This window comes from Mustela erminea, chromosome 3 (genome assembly GCF_009829155.1).
Source record: "Mustela erminea isolate mMusErm1 chromosome 3, mMusErm1.Pri, whole genome shotgun sequence".
NCBI classification, from domain to species: domain Eukaryota; kingdom Metazoa; phylum Chordata; class Mammalia; order Carnivora; family Mustelidae; genus Mustela; species Mustela erminea.
Genome location: NC_045616.1, coordinates 163,538,847 through 163,552,058, shown reverse-complemented (window position 1 = coordinate 163,552,058; position 13,212 = coordinate 163,538,847). Strand labels below are relative to the sequence as shown.

The 13,212-nt window shown below is 55.9% G+C and overlaps 1 protein-coding gene across 3 annotated transcripts in view; it reads right to left on the bottom strand.

Moving 5' to 3' along the window:
* Positions 1-8,415: 8,415 nt before the first annotated feature.
* Positions 8,416-13,212, bottom strand: part of LPCAT1 (lysophosphatidylcholine acyltransferase 1) — a 47,640-nt gene continuing 42,843 nt past the window's right edge. For all 3 annotated transcript variants that reach the window (XM_032337831.1, XM_032337829.1, XM_032337828.1), the window contains exons 13-14: positions 11,665-11,803; positions 8,416-10,231 (exon numbers count right to left, since the gene is read on the bottom strand). In XM_032337831.1, coding sequence (XP_032193722.1) covers positions 10,047-10,231; positions 11,665-11,803 — 324 coding nt within the window. In that variant the 3' untranslated portion in view covers positions 8,416-10,046. The remainder of the gene's footprint in view (positions 10,232-11,664; positions 11,804-13,212) is intronic.

The window sequence follows — 13,212 nt, the reverse complement described above, 5'->3', positions numbered from 1 at the left end:
GTCAGACCATAGCCAACTGAGCCACCCACGTGCCCCGATGTGTCCTCTTTTCAAAAACAGCTTTGTTGAGCTAAAAATTACACACAACGGACACATTCCAAGTTCCGGTTTGGTCAGTCATGTGTGTGGCTGTGGGAGGAGGAGCACATGCAGGTGCGCGTATTCATCCTTCTCCAACCGCCCCGCCCCTGGCCACCCATCTTTTACCCCACCCCATCCGCAGGCAACCACCCATGTGCTAACGGTAGGTGAGTCTGTTTTTCTTAGACTCTTACACACATGGGACTATACAGTAGGTGCTGTTTCTTTGTATCTGTTCTCTGCCACTCAGCGTCTTTGAGGTGACTGCGTCACGGTGTGAATCAGGCATGCGCTCCTTCGATGGCTGAGTGGTGTGCGCCGTACACTTAGAACGCCGTCCATCTGTCCTTCGCCTGTTGAGGGACACTTGGCTATTCCAAATGCAACTACTATGAACATTTGTGGACAACTCTTTGTATGGACACACGCTTTCATTTCTCTTGGGTAAGTACTTAGTTGTGGGATGGCCGAGCCATCCGGTAGATGCTGTGTAACTGTTTTTAAAAAGCTGCCAGGCTGTTCGGCAAAGTACCTATATCATCTTACACTTCTGTGAACAGTGTATGGAAGTTTCAGTTGTTCCACATCCTTGCGGCATCTAGGATGGTCAGTGTTTTTGATTTTAGCCATTCTGATAGCTGCGTAATAGGGTCTCATGTCACTTCTCTAGTGAAGGTGGTGTTTCAGCAATCTCCCCGAGTGTGGCTGCCACCAAAGTTCTTGTCTGTGTCTGTTCAGATATTTTGCATTTTGGATTGTTATGTTATTCCGGAGTTCTGAGAGTTCTGGGCGTGCTGTGAGTTCCTTGTTCAGATGGTGCTTTGCACGTACTTTCCCCATCTTGGATTGTGTTTTCATTCTCTTTGTAGCCTTCCAAAGGAACCAGTCATTAGCTTCGATGAACCCTAAGTCACCATTTTCTTTTTTTCTTTTTGTGCTGTATTTGAGAAATCTTTACCTAACCCAAGATCACAACAATTTTTACCGAGTTTTCCTTTAAAATGTTTGAAATTTCAGGGTGTACATTTATGTACCTGACCCACTTTAAATTAACATGGTCTGAGATATGGACCAAAGTTCATCGTTTTACAGGTGGCCATCCAGCTGTGAGACTTACTTTTTCCACGAATTTGCTTTTGCACCTTTGTTGAAAAATCAGTTGGCCTATATGTGTGGGTTTATTTCTGGGCTGTTTCCTTGATCTATTCCTCTGTTTTGATGTTGGTTCCACTTTTGCTATGGATGAATTGTAACCCCCCCCCAAAATGCCCTAACCCTAGGGTGACTTTGTTGGAGATGGGGTCTCTAGGAGGCAAAGCTAAATGAGCTCGTCAGAGTGGGGCCCTAATCCAGCAGGACTGTGGCCTCACAGGAAGGGCATGACCCCTCTCCCTGCCTGCCCTGGGGTGACGTAGCCAGACAGCCACCCTCTGCAAGCCAGGAAGAAAGCTCAACACCTTGGCCTTGCATGTTCCAGCCTCCAGAGCCGTGAGAAAATAAATTGCTTTGTTTTGACCCACACAGTCTATGGTGTTTTTGTCACGGCAGCTGAGCCGACTGGTACTCACTATCTTCATGACTATGGTTTTGTAATGCAAGTCACCTAACTTTGTTGTTTTTCAAAGTTGTTTTGACTATTCTAGGTTTATCTGAATTTTAGAACCAACTTTCCAATTTCCATAAAAAGCCTGTTGGGACTGCTATGGTGGAGGCTGTCATTGATTTGCGACCTTTATTCTTTTCAAATTTAGGCATTCGGTGCTATAAATTCCCTTCTAAGGTCTACATTACTTCAATTTCCTAAGGTTTGGTATGTTTTTGTTTATAGTCAGTTCAAAATATTTCCTAATTTCCCTTTTGATTTCTTTTTTGAACTATTATGTATATATAATATCAATTAGTTTCCAGATATTTGAGGATTTTCTTTATATTTTCCTCTTTTCTGAGTATATGTCTTGTATTGGTACCTCGCTGACTTGCTCGCTTCATCGGAGAACACACTCTCGGTGGCCCGTGGGAACTTGTATGTTTATTGTGGCTCCTTTTGTATCCCAGAATATGGTGGATCTTGGTAGGTGTTTCACATGCATTTGAAAAGAATGGGTATTCTGCTGTCACTGGGTGCTACATCAGCATCAAACAGGTCAAGTTCGTTGTACTGTTTACAGGTTGTCTGTGCCCTTACACACCTTTGGTGTAACCGTGTGCAGTTATGGTTGGGAGACAGGTGCTGAGCTCTCCAGGTGTGACTGTGTGGATGGCCCACATGCCCTGTGGCAGCGTGTGTCTCTGCCACATCGATTGTGAAGCTCTGTGATGGGGCGCTCACACGTAGGGCCGTACTGTCCTCCTGGGGCGCCGGCTCCTGAGAACCTCTACTCGGAAACGGACGCTGCTGTTAGAGCCGCCGCTCCTCCTCCCTCACGTCCAGTGGGCGTTCATCCTTCCCCCGTGGCCCCTTGGTTCAAGGGTGTTTCTTGTGGGCATTGTATTAGGTCTCGCTTTCATACCTGCTCTGGTGGTTTTCTGCTGTTGCTGGGGTAGAGGGGTGTTTAGATCATTTACGTTTAATGTGAGCGCTGCTATGGCTGGGTTTAGGTCGACCATCTGCTCTTTGCTTCCTGTCTTCCCAGTGTGTTCTCTGTTCTCATGTCCTCTTTCCGGCCACCGTTTGGATGGAGTCGTGCTGTACGGTTCAGCGTCCCCTCTTCGGCTGGGTCATTCGCTGCATCTCCCTGTCGTGTTCCTGACGTGCTCGCTTCAGTGCTTGTGGCACGCGTCCTCCACGGACCCAGTCTGCTCTCAAGTGACTTGAGGCCACCGGCCACATCCTGGGACGTCTTCTGTTTACCCCTCCTCCTGTTGTGATGTTATTGTCAACGTCACAGCGTGCTGTGAACCCTAGAATATGGAATCGAATTTGCTTTAGACCTTCAGTCATCTTTTTAAAAGAATGACATAACAGGAACGGAAATGTAAGTCCCATTTCTGGTCCTCATCCTCTGTGTAGATCAGGTTTCAAGATGGTGCCATGATCCTTCTGCTTTGAGTATTTATTTTAATAAGTTAGGTTCTGCCAGTCATGAATTCTTTCAGCTTTTGCAAATCTAAAAACATCTTTATTTCTGTTTCGAGGGATATTTTTGCTGAATAAAGAATTGCGAGCTGGCGGTCTTCTGCTTCTTTCCTACTTTAAGCGTGTCGCTCCACTGTCTTAACAAAGTGTGTTGTCTCTAACGAGGTATCTCCTCTTTTGCATGTCTCCGCTCCTTTGTATGAAATGTGTCTCCTTCTCTTCGGGCTGCTGACTTTCTCTTTAGGGTTTGTCTTTAGTGTTTGATTATGATGTGTCCTGTAGACGTGCCGTCATGGTGCCTGCGCTTGGAGCTCATCAAGCACATTGGATCCGTGGGTTTATGGTTTGTATCAAATTTAGGAAGTTATTTCTTTGAATATTTTTTCTTTGCCCTTTTCCTTTGGGGACCCCATCAGGCAACTGAGGTCCCACTGCTCATTGATGCAAAGTTCAATCTTGTCTTTTTTTCTATTTCATTTTGAATAGTTGGCATGGCTTTATCTTCAAGATCACTTGCCGTGTCTTCTGCCATGTCAATCCACCCTTAAACCCAACCTGTGCATTTGTAATTCTAACACTGTAGTTTTCATCTCTAGGATTCAGACTTGTGTCTTTTAAAAGATATTTTCCACTTCTCTACTGAACACCTTGCACACTGGCCCCGCTGGCAGGTGAGAGAGTTGAGTTGTGGACTACGCTGTCCGCGTCTGGCCTGCGGATGGCCTCACCCCGGTCCTGGCGGGGCTGGCTCTGCCGAGTAGACAGCTTTCTGCTTTCTGGCATCCTGGCGATTTCCGGTTGGATGCTAGGCATTGTGAATTTTGCCCTGTGGGGTGCTGGATAATGTGACATTCCTGAGAATGAATATTCTGGAACTTTGTTTGGGGCTACAGGTAAGTAACTTGTAAACCATCTGGTCATTCTTCCAGGTCTTGCTTTTAAGCTTCGTTTGGTTGGATCGGAGCAGTGTTTTGGCCAGGGCGAGGATTTCTCATTGCTGAGGCAAATCCCATTGGAGTTTTCCACCTAATGGCCGGTCCTGGGGGGGAGGGTCAACCCAGTCTCGGTTTCTCCTGCCTGACTAGAAGCAAAATTGTGGGCTCATTAACTTCCATTAAGTTTGAAAGAATTACTCAGAACCTAACCAGCTCTGGCTGTGCTCCTGGGTGGACACCTGGTCCCTGGTGCGGTCTGCTGGGCCGCGGCGCTCAGCCCCGCTCCTGCAACGCAGGCAGAATTCACGCTGTGCAGCTCCATTTTGATGAGGACACGCACTGAGTATGATTTCAATATTTTGAAGTTTACATAGATGTACTCTCTAGCTGAGGGTGTAGTCTGTTTTGTCAACTGCTTTGTGTGCCCTTGAAAGAGCAATTAAGTCAATTTGGTAAATGGGGTTGTTCAAATTTTCTACATAATTATGTTTCTCCCCCTGCTGCTTCTATCGATTACCGAGAGAGCTGTGTTAGGATCCCCACTTGTATTTGCCGATTTGTTTATCTCTCCTTTTAATGCTGTCTGCGCTGGCTACAGCTATTGGAGCCGTGTCATTGGTACGCGTGCATGTACCTTTGGGGCTGTGGTATCTTCCGGCTGAACGGAGCCCTGGGTGGTCGTGCAGGGGAATCCCCTCGTCTCTGTGTTCACTGGGTGGCTGGCGGACATCCGTCTCAGTCCGCTGACCTTACGGTCCTGTCGGCCTGGTCTGGATCACTCCCATTTAAAACACTTTCAGTGTGCCTTTAAATCACACGGAGGTAGTTGTCTAAAGAGAATTGGACTGCCAGCTGATTGAGGGGTTTTTAGGCTCCATCTGATGTAATTACTAGTATGGTTGGACGGAAACTTACCACGTGCTGTTTGTTTTCTGTGTTGTCTGTCCTTTGTTCTTTTTTCTCAGTTTCCTGCCTAGTTAGGATAAATTATTATTTAAAAAAAATCTTGTTTCCTTTCTCCCACTGGCTTCTTAGTTGCATGTCTTTCTTTCTTTTGGGGGGCTTACAATATCCCCGTACTGTGGTCTGTCTTCACACCCTCACGACCCTCACGCGCAGCCCGTTTCCGTGTGCGCACCGTTCTCATCTTTGCTCGGGGATAATCTTCCCTTTTCCTCTGGCTGCTTGTAAGGCGGCTCTTTATAAGCGGCTCTCAGAGTCTATGTTTTTAAAATAACGCGCCTTGGTGTATTTTTCTTACCGTTATTTTGCTTGTGGCTTACTGAGTTTCTTGGATGTCTGAGTATAGATTTGGAAACATTCTGGCCGTTATTTTGTCAAGTCACTGTTTTTGGCCTGACTTGGGTTTTCTGGGACTCAGTCGCATGTGGGAGGACACGGAGGGTCTCTCTTGGTCAGCTCTCCCGCTGCTTCACCGGGAGCGCACACACCACGGGGCACTGTCCCGGAGTGTCTGGTCTCTGGGACCCTGTCCAGGGCGTGGCGTAGGGCTCCAGGGCAGCCTCCCGCTCTCCCAGCCAGCGTGGCGTGGACAGTGCCCAGAGCGGGGCAGGGGGCTGGGCTGTAGCACGGGTCAACGACCCAGGAACTCGGCAGCCTGAGGCAGTTGCACCGGCTTCCCCCTTGACAGAGGCAGGTCCGGGATGGAGCCCCCCCGCGTGGTGCTGTCCCTGGGCCTGGGGACGCTGCTGCTGGAGCCTCCCTCACTGAAGGGGGATGCGTCCTCGTTTTAATACGCTTATTCCGGAGACGGATCTGCCTTCTCTGCCCCCGGCGGCTCTGCTGGCACCATCTGCGGACTTAATGAGGGCCTTTCTTCCCCGCTGCCCATCGGGAGTGACACAGCCACAGGCTGCACTTGGCTGGAGGACGCCGGCACATGAACCCACTGCTCTGGCCAAGCTCCCCGCCCGCCCCAAGCAGCTGGCCACGCCGGAGGAAGGGCCCGGGAAGCTGCCACCTGGGACGGCACCTGGAACATGGGGCGTGGCCTAGGCGGTGGTGCCCACAACAGGCGGGCTGTGCTCTGGGCCATGGGCTGACATGGGGGTTGTCCACAGCGCAGCCCACGCCTGTGACACGGGCAGGGACGGCCCATCTGACAGCTGGTAGTTACTGGGTGGCGGCGGGTGCTGCTTTCTCTTGAGGACCTTCCTCGGCTTCCTGGCAGTCCCTCCTCCGTGGGACTGAGCTCCAGTTGCCATGTGGGTCTGGCCGGTGAGCCTGCAGCAGGGCCAAGGTGCTTCGTGTCTGGGGAGCTATAGCCCCACACGGGGGTCACTGCCCCCTCCCTGTGTTGTCCGCCTGGCGGAGTCCCCGGGGGAGGCCCTGCTCTCAGGCCGGTGAGCGACCCGCCCTCCGAGAGGTGAGCAGCGCGTGTCCCTGCTGTCCCTGTGTCTGGCAGCTCACCGTCCTCACCAAGCGCATTTTTGGCAACTTGGGGCTGTTTCGTTTTAAGATCGTGGTTCCCAGGGATGGACCCCTGGGCTCTACGCCCTGCTCTGAAGCTCAGATGGTCACAGCTGTTTGGGGCCGCCCCTGCTGCAGACCCTCCAGGACGTGGGGAGTTGACAGGTGCAGGACATGTTGCTCTTCTCTCTCTGGAGCCCCGAGGGTCCTCTGGGCACTTTCATCGCTAAGATCGTGGCTAATAAAGACTCCGCATTCTCTGGAGGGAAAACCCTCCACCAGGTGGAGAACTTTCACTTTCCGAGGAACTGGCGGCCGCCGAGGACACGTGCCGCTGAGGACATGTGCCGAGGGGCGGGGGAGGGAGATTGTAAGCAGTGGTCCCAACCCTGTAAGCAGGTACAAGGCCAGGCTGGTGTCAAGCACAGGGACGACTTCCTGGCCTGCTGTGTGCGTGTGCGTGCGTGTGCGTGCGCATGAGAGAGCGCACACTGGTGGCCGACCGCTCACCCACCTTCCCCCGCCTCGGCCTCCCCCGTATTTTGTGCAGGAATATTAGTAGTGTTGACTGGTAAACCTGTGACTCTCTCTCCGGAGGGCTACGTGACGGCAGCACGAGCGCTGCCCAAGGACGGCCGTGAGGACTGTGAGATGGTACATTTTTGGGGAGAAGGTAAAAGTGTCCGCTTGTGTAGTAAGCATTCCCTTGCATTAGGAGAAGCACCCATTGGACGTCAGTCACACGCCCTCAGAGGGTAGGAGCCCAGGGAGAGGACGGGCAGTGCCCACCCCCACATTCAAAGCCCTGCTCCGCGAGCCAAGGCCTGGGGTCAGACGCACTCCTACGGGTGGCCCCCAGGGCCCAGGCTGGACCAGCGTGGTTGGGCGGGCCCCCCGGCTGGGGCCTGGCAGTGGGGAGGCGGCGGTGCCTCTTCTGCTTCCTGTCTCTGAAGGAATCCCCAGGAGCTCCCTCCTCCCGTGGCACACATCCTGCTCAAGCCTGTTCCCACGGGGTGCGGCACGCCGAGCGTGTGCAGAAGTCGCTGGGCGCGTGCACGGGCCACGTCACCCGCGGTGCGCTGTGCCTGGAGCCGGTGGCGGTTGCTCCCACCCCCGCTGGGGAGTGGGTCCAGCCCAGAACGTCCCTGCCATCGTGGGGGCGATGCCCCTTTATATTAAACAGGGCAAATAGGAGCACAGAGAAGTACAACCTGCTGAGTCCCAGCGGGACGTGTGCCCGGGCGCCCTCCTCGGGCCCGCCGGGGCAGAACGGTGCGGTCCCTGGGGCACGTGGGGCTGAGTGGGACCGGCATGTTGCCGTGAAGCCCTAACCCCCCCTTCCTTTAGTTTCGGAGGCCATAATGCTTGGGCCCTATTTCCTCTAATTCTAAGCCCTTCACTGCCTGGAGCAGAGAACCGAGTGGGAGATCCTGTCTTGTTCTGGTTTCACAAAGCATGTTTACGGCTTTCGCTGGAGGGACTCTGGAGACCAGCCCAGCGCTGCTGCAGACGGCCGCCGCGCCGCTGCCTTCCAGTGCCGGCCACCGACCCGAGGAGGCTGCACTGCTCCGGGCCTGCCTCTGGGATCAAGGAAGACTTTCCTACAGAATTTCAATTCTTGTGTTTTCCAAACACGCTGCGTGACTTGCCGAGAAACCCCACCTTGACTGGTTTTCTGCCACAGCCCGAGACACATCTGCTGTTGTCTTTCTTTTCTTTTTGATTTTCTAAGTAGGCACCCCACTCCGTAGGGAGCCCAGCGTGGGGCTGAGCTCATGACCCTGCGGTCAAAACGGGCTGAGGTCGAGTCGTGGCGCTTCCTGGACTGAGCCGCCCAGGCGCCTCTGCTGTTGTCTCGCGAATTAACAGCCACGCACAAAACAAACTACGTCGTCAGGTGGGCGAGACTACATTTTATTCATTCCATGGAAAATCCGGAGGACCCCAGTCCTCCTGGGGCCTCTTCCGTCCGCACCTCCCACCGAAGGCACGGACTCCTAAGCCAGGCACACGCACGGTCCGGGACGCCGCGGACGCCCAGCAGCCGTGGGGAAGGAATCGGGAGGAACAAACGTCCATCCTGGATCTGCTCTCAGAGACTCTTCCTGAACGCTCGGCGGCGCCTCATTCAAAAAGCCCTTCATGTGCAGACCCGGGGTGCGGGGGCCACGTGGGGGTCCCCACCCGCGGAGTATCTTCGTTTGCTTGCCTCCTTCATGGGTCCCTGGGACGTTCCTCTTCTAAGAACGAATTTCTGTGCCTCCTGCAGCTACGAGCTGGCGACTGTGCGTCAGGGGGGCCGCGTGTGCGGGGTGGGAGTGTGCGCCCGCACGTGCGCCCGGGGAAGCCCACGAGCGTGTTTTCTGGTGGCCCTGGTGGTCACGTTCTATGGAGACACCCAAATACAAAATCCAATTCGTTTAGAAATTCAAAAGGACTTTTTCCCCCAAGCAAACCTGGAGGCTTTGCTTCAGAACCAGCTAGAGGCCGTGGTCTCGTGTGCTTGAAGAGGGGGCGTCTGTGGCGGGCTGGGCCGGGGTGGGGAAGGCCCCCCAGTCCCGCGTGCAGAGACCCTGCTCCTCGCCCTGACTCAGGCGCAGGCCCTGGCGCCTTCCCGGACGCCAGGTGGGGGCCGCGGTTGGGACGCAGGAGGGGCACGGATGGGCGGCCGGGCTGGTGTCTGCGGGGAGTCCCCTGCCAGGACCCGCCTCCCACCAGGACCCGCCGGTCGCCCCAGCCGGGCCGGGGGCCGCGACCTGCGACGCCCCCACCTCACCCACCGCCCATGCTTCGGCCAGAGCCGGGCCGCAGGGCCGCGGACGACCTGACGTTAAACAAACACCAAGCTGGTGACGTCTATAAAAAAGAGGGGGTTTGAACGGGATTAAAGAAGCAGAAAAGGCGTCTGGGCCGGGGGCGTGCGGCGGAGCCAGACGCTGGAATGTACCTGGTCGAGAGAGGCCACGGAGTGATTTAAGTCAAAGCCCCAGACAGCCTCGGGTTCTATCAAAAAAGGGCCCATAAATAAATATCCTCTGGCCCTCAAAGGAAAAATGAAGTAGAAAACAATTTTTTTTTCTTTTTTTAAAAATGCTGAATGCTTCCTGAAGTATCTAAATGAAGTTTAGAAAATACTCATGAGTTCTCACAAATATAGAAATGTTTAAAAATCAGACAGGGCCCTGCCTCGCTGCGACCCCACAGAGGCTGGCAGAGGATTTGTGCTGGAATCAAAATGCATGTGACACGTCTTGGTCTCTCGCGTGTCGCGTGTGCACGTGGAGGCCCGTCCACCTGTGCGAGCCCCCGGCGCAGACTCCGACAGGGATGTGAGGAAAGACCACGGTGGCAAGTGACCCGGGGCAGTGCAGGGGACTCAGCCACAGCTGGCGCCGCGGGAGGGACAGCGTCCCGGGGCCCACAGCCCCGTCCCTACGCGGCTCTCCGCGGAGGACCAGGGTCAGAACGACCCCGGCTGTCACGGAACTCGGGCCGAGGCCGGCACACGCACAGAGCCTTCTGTCCTAGTCCAGTTTCTCACGGAAAGGTTTCCTTCCAAAGTCCGAGTTTTCGGGGCTGAAGTCGGTGCAGAAGCCATTAGGGGTTGGAGCGAGCGGTGTCTGTGCGCTGCCGTCTGAGTGTGTCTGCTTGGGGTATAGGTACTCCTCTGCGAAGTTGGGGAACATTTCTGCAAAACTGCAGAAATCCGCTGGAAAAAGAGGTACTGGGTGAGCTGGGGGCAAACACCTGGACTCGGGGGCTCCCGTCTCTGGGCCTGCAGGCACCCCCACCTCACACCCTTCTGTCCGGGCTGGAACCCACGCCCTCCGAGGGGAGGCGGAGGGGCTAGGAGAGGAAGTGGGGGGTGGGGAGAGGGGACAGGAGGGAGGGGCAGGAGGGTCCTCCCGTTTTCTCGGCTGCTCATCAGAGCGCGAGTGGCTCAGGGCTCTCGGCTATGCCTGTTCGGGGGAAAATCAACAGAAAGCAGGATTTGGAACCCTGCAGTGTGCTCTGGGTCCGTGTGCAAGGAAGGCGCTGCTCAGCAGAGGATCTGGTTTGGGGACAGGACAAAGCGTCCACGTGAGGACCTGATCTCGGCACGGCAAGAGCTGTCGAGGGACACGGCCGTGTTCCGGAGAGACCAGGCGCGCGCCCGGAGGGACAGGGCCACCGTCCGCGCTGGTCACAGGGCTGAGCAGGTCTGAGGCCGTGCCTCTCCCAACAGCCCTGGGACCCAGTCCTGGGGTGGACGGTGCCCTCCAAGAGCACGGGGACACTCACAGGCCCGGGTGTGGGAGACTAAGGACCCCAGGGAAAGCCACCCGCACTCCTCTGGGGGACACTGAAGGACTTACTGGGACACGTCTGAGCTGGTCAGCGCTCACTGTGAACAGCCCCTCCCCAGCCCACCGGAGAGCGCTGGGAAGCACAATCTACTCGAGCAGGTGGACACACACACACACACACACACACACGCTCTAAATCAACACACACCCGTGTCTGACATTTGGTTGCAATTTTAAAAACACGTCCAAACAAGACATGAACCATGACCTTTCCTGAGCAAATGTCTCCTCTTTTTCAGCGAAAATACATTCATTTCCAAATGTGCGCACGGGCGGCCCGCTCAGCAGGGCCGCCTTCCGGGCACCCAACCGCCCGACCCCTTTCCCTCAGCCTACAGGTCTGAGTCCCCGAGGACCTTAGCTGTCCCAATTTGCGCGGCTAACAGTGACGAGCCCCCTGCCCCCCAACCCACGAGGACACGCCAGCAGCGGTTGGCCTTGAGGGACAGGCTCTTGCTTCCACGGGGGACTGAGACCACGGACCCCTGTGGGCTGTCACGGCCCGGCCTCAGCCCACACCGCCTGCAGCCCCCGGGGAGGGCATGGATCTGGGGCTCCCAGCGTGGGCTTTGGCTCTGGCTCTATCCATCCCCTGTGCAACTCAGACTCCAGACCCCCTAACCTGCCCCTGCCAGGCCTGGGGACGACCCCTCCTCCTGGGAATTCCCCATTGCACAGGAGAGCACGGCCCTGGTGAGCACGCGCGGGCGTCGCTCCCACCGTGTCCCTGTGCCCCACCCCCAGGCACACCCCTGCACAACGGGTCCCTCCTCCCCCTGGCCCCGGGGCCACTCACCAAATGTGATCTGCCCTGTCCCCTCCTGGTCAATGGCCTGGAAGAGGTTGGTCACGCTGAGCTCTGCCACCCCTAGGGCAGTCTTGAGGATGCTGGACAGGGAGGCCTCGTCGATGTGGCCGTCCCGTGACCCGTACATCTGCCGGCAGAGGCTGGCGTCACCCCATAACCCCCAACCATGCAGGCATCCCGCTGCTTCTGCTCACGGGGTTCCCAGCACTCGTGTAGGCCCGACCCCGCTGGCTGGGAAGAGCCAGGGCTCCGCTGACTCCCAGATCCCCACGGGGCACCGAGCTCGGAGCACACGACCCGCGCTCCCACTAGAGGGCACTCCAGGCAGTGGCGTGTGTTTCGTGGGGTCAGGGACGGAGCCCGCACCCTGGGCTCGCTGCCACATGTGGGCACTCGTGGGCTTTTGCTCAATGACACGAATGAGCCACCACCTTCCTTGGTTGGCCCATGGACCCAGGGAAGAGTGACCGAGAATGAGGCCCTGAAAGGTTGGTGTGTGCTGTGAGCCTCAGTGTGGGTCCTGCAGGGAGAGGCTGTCCGCCCCGTCAGGCAGGCCCAGCAACGCGGGTTTGGCGGGGGGTCACCCTCTCCCCGGCCCCCTCCTCCTTCTGCAGTCCAGTACGCCTGCCCCTCCAGCGGGAGCTTCGGCGGACACTGCCCAGAAAATGGTCTGCTCCGAGTTGGGAGAGATGAGGGGAGCCTGGCCACTGTTCCCAGACCAGACTCTACAAGCCGACAGCACAGAAGCTGCCGGGTAGGGTCCGTCAGAACGGGCTGTGCTGAAGGCAGGAGCCGCAGAGCGGCCATAAGCCAGGCGCAGGCCCAGGGCCCTCAGAGCCAGCCTGCTCGGGCTGGAGGAGGCAGGTCACGTCTTTCTAGACAGGAGCCACCAAATATCAGTGTCACCCAGTTAATTCTCACAATGTGATCCACAGAAGGCACCGTGCACCAAGGGGGTTTCCCAGCAATGCTCTGGGGAGGGTCTGCTGGGTCTTGGATTCTCTAAGCAGCGAGAGATAAGCAGCTGCCTGGCTTATACATCAGGTTCTCATAAATCTGGCTACTGGGAGTTGCACCTGTAAGAGCTACCCATTCTGAGACCCTGACAGAACTGTGTTCTGGGTAAGTAAAGCCAGCTCGGCACTATCCTAGCTGACACTGTCCTCGTGAACCAGGAGAATCTGTAGGTAAGCAGGGACCCCCATATGAGTGTTCCGAGACTCCCACACCCCCTGCAGCAGGGGTGAATGGCTGGGCTCTAGACAGGCAGCTCCTTTGCACCCTAAGTCAGTGGGCTGATGAAAAGGTCGTGTTGGGGGACCTGAGAGGTGGGGGCCTGCCCAGGATGGCTGCGTTACGGCACTGGGGGTGGGGCACCCACCGGCCCTGTCCAGGGCTGCTGGAACTCACGAGGACCAGGCCCCGTGCCCTTCTTAACAGCGTGGGGTACAGACCGCAGGCAGAACTGTTTTTGCAGAGGTTTGGGGGCATTTGTGCAAATGACGGCAGATACAAGCTTCCGCGGAAACGGCGGTC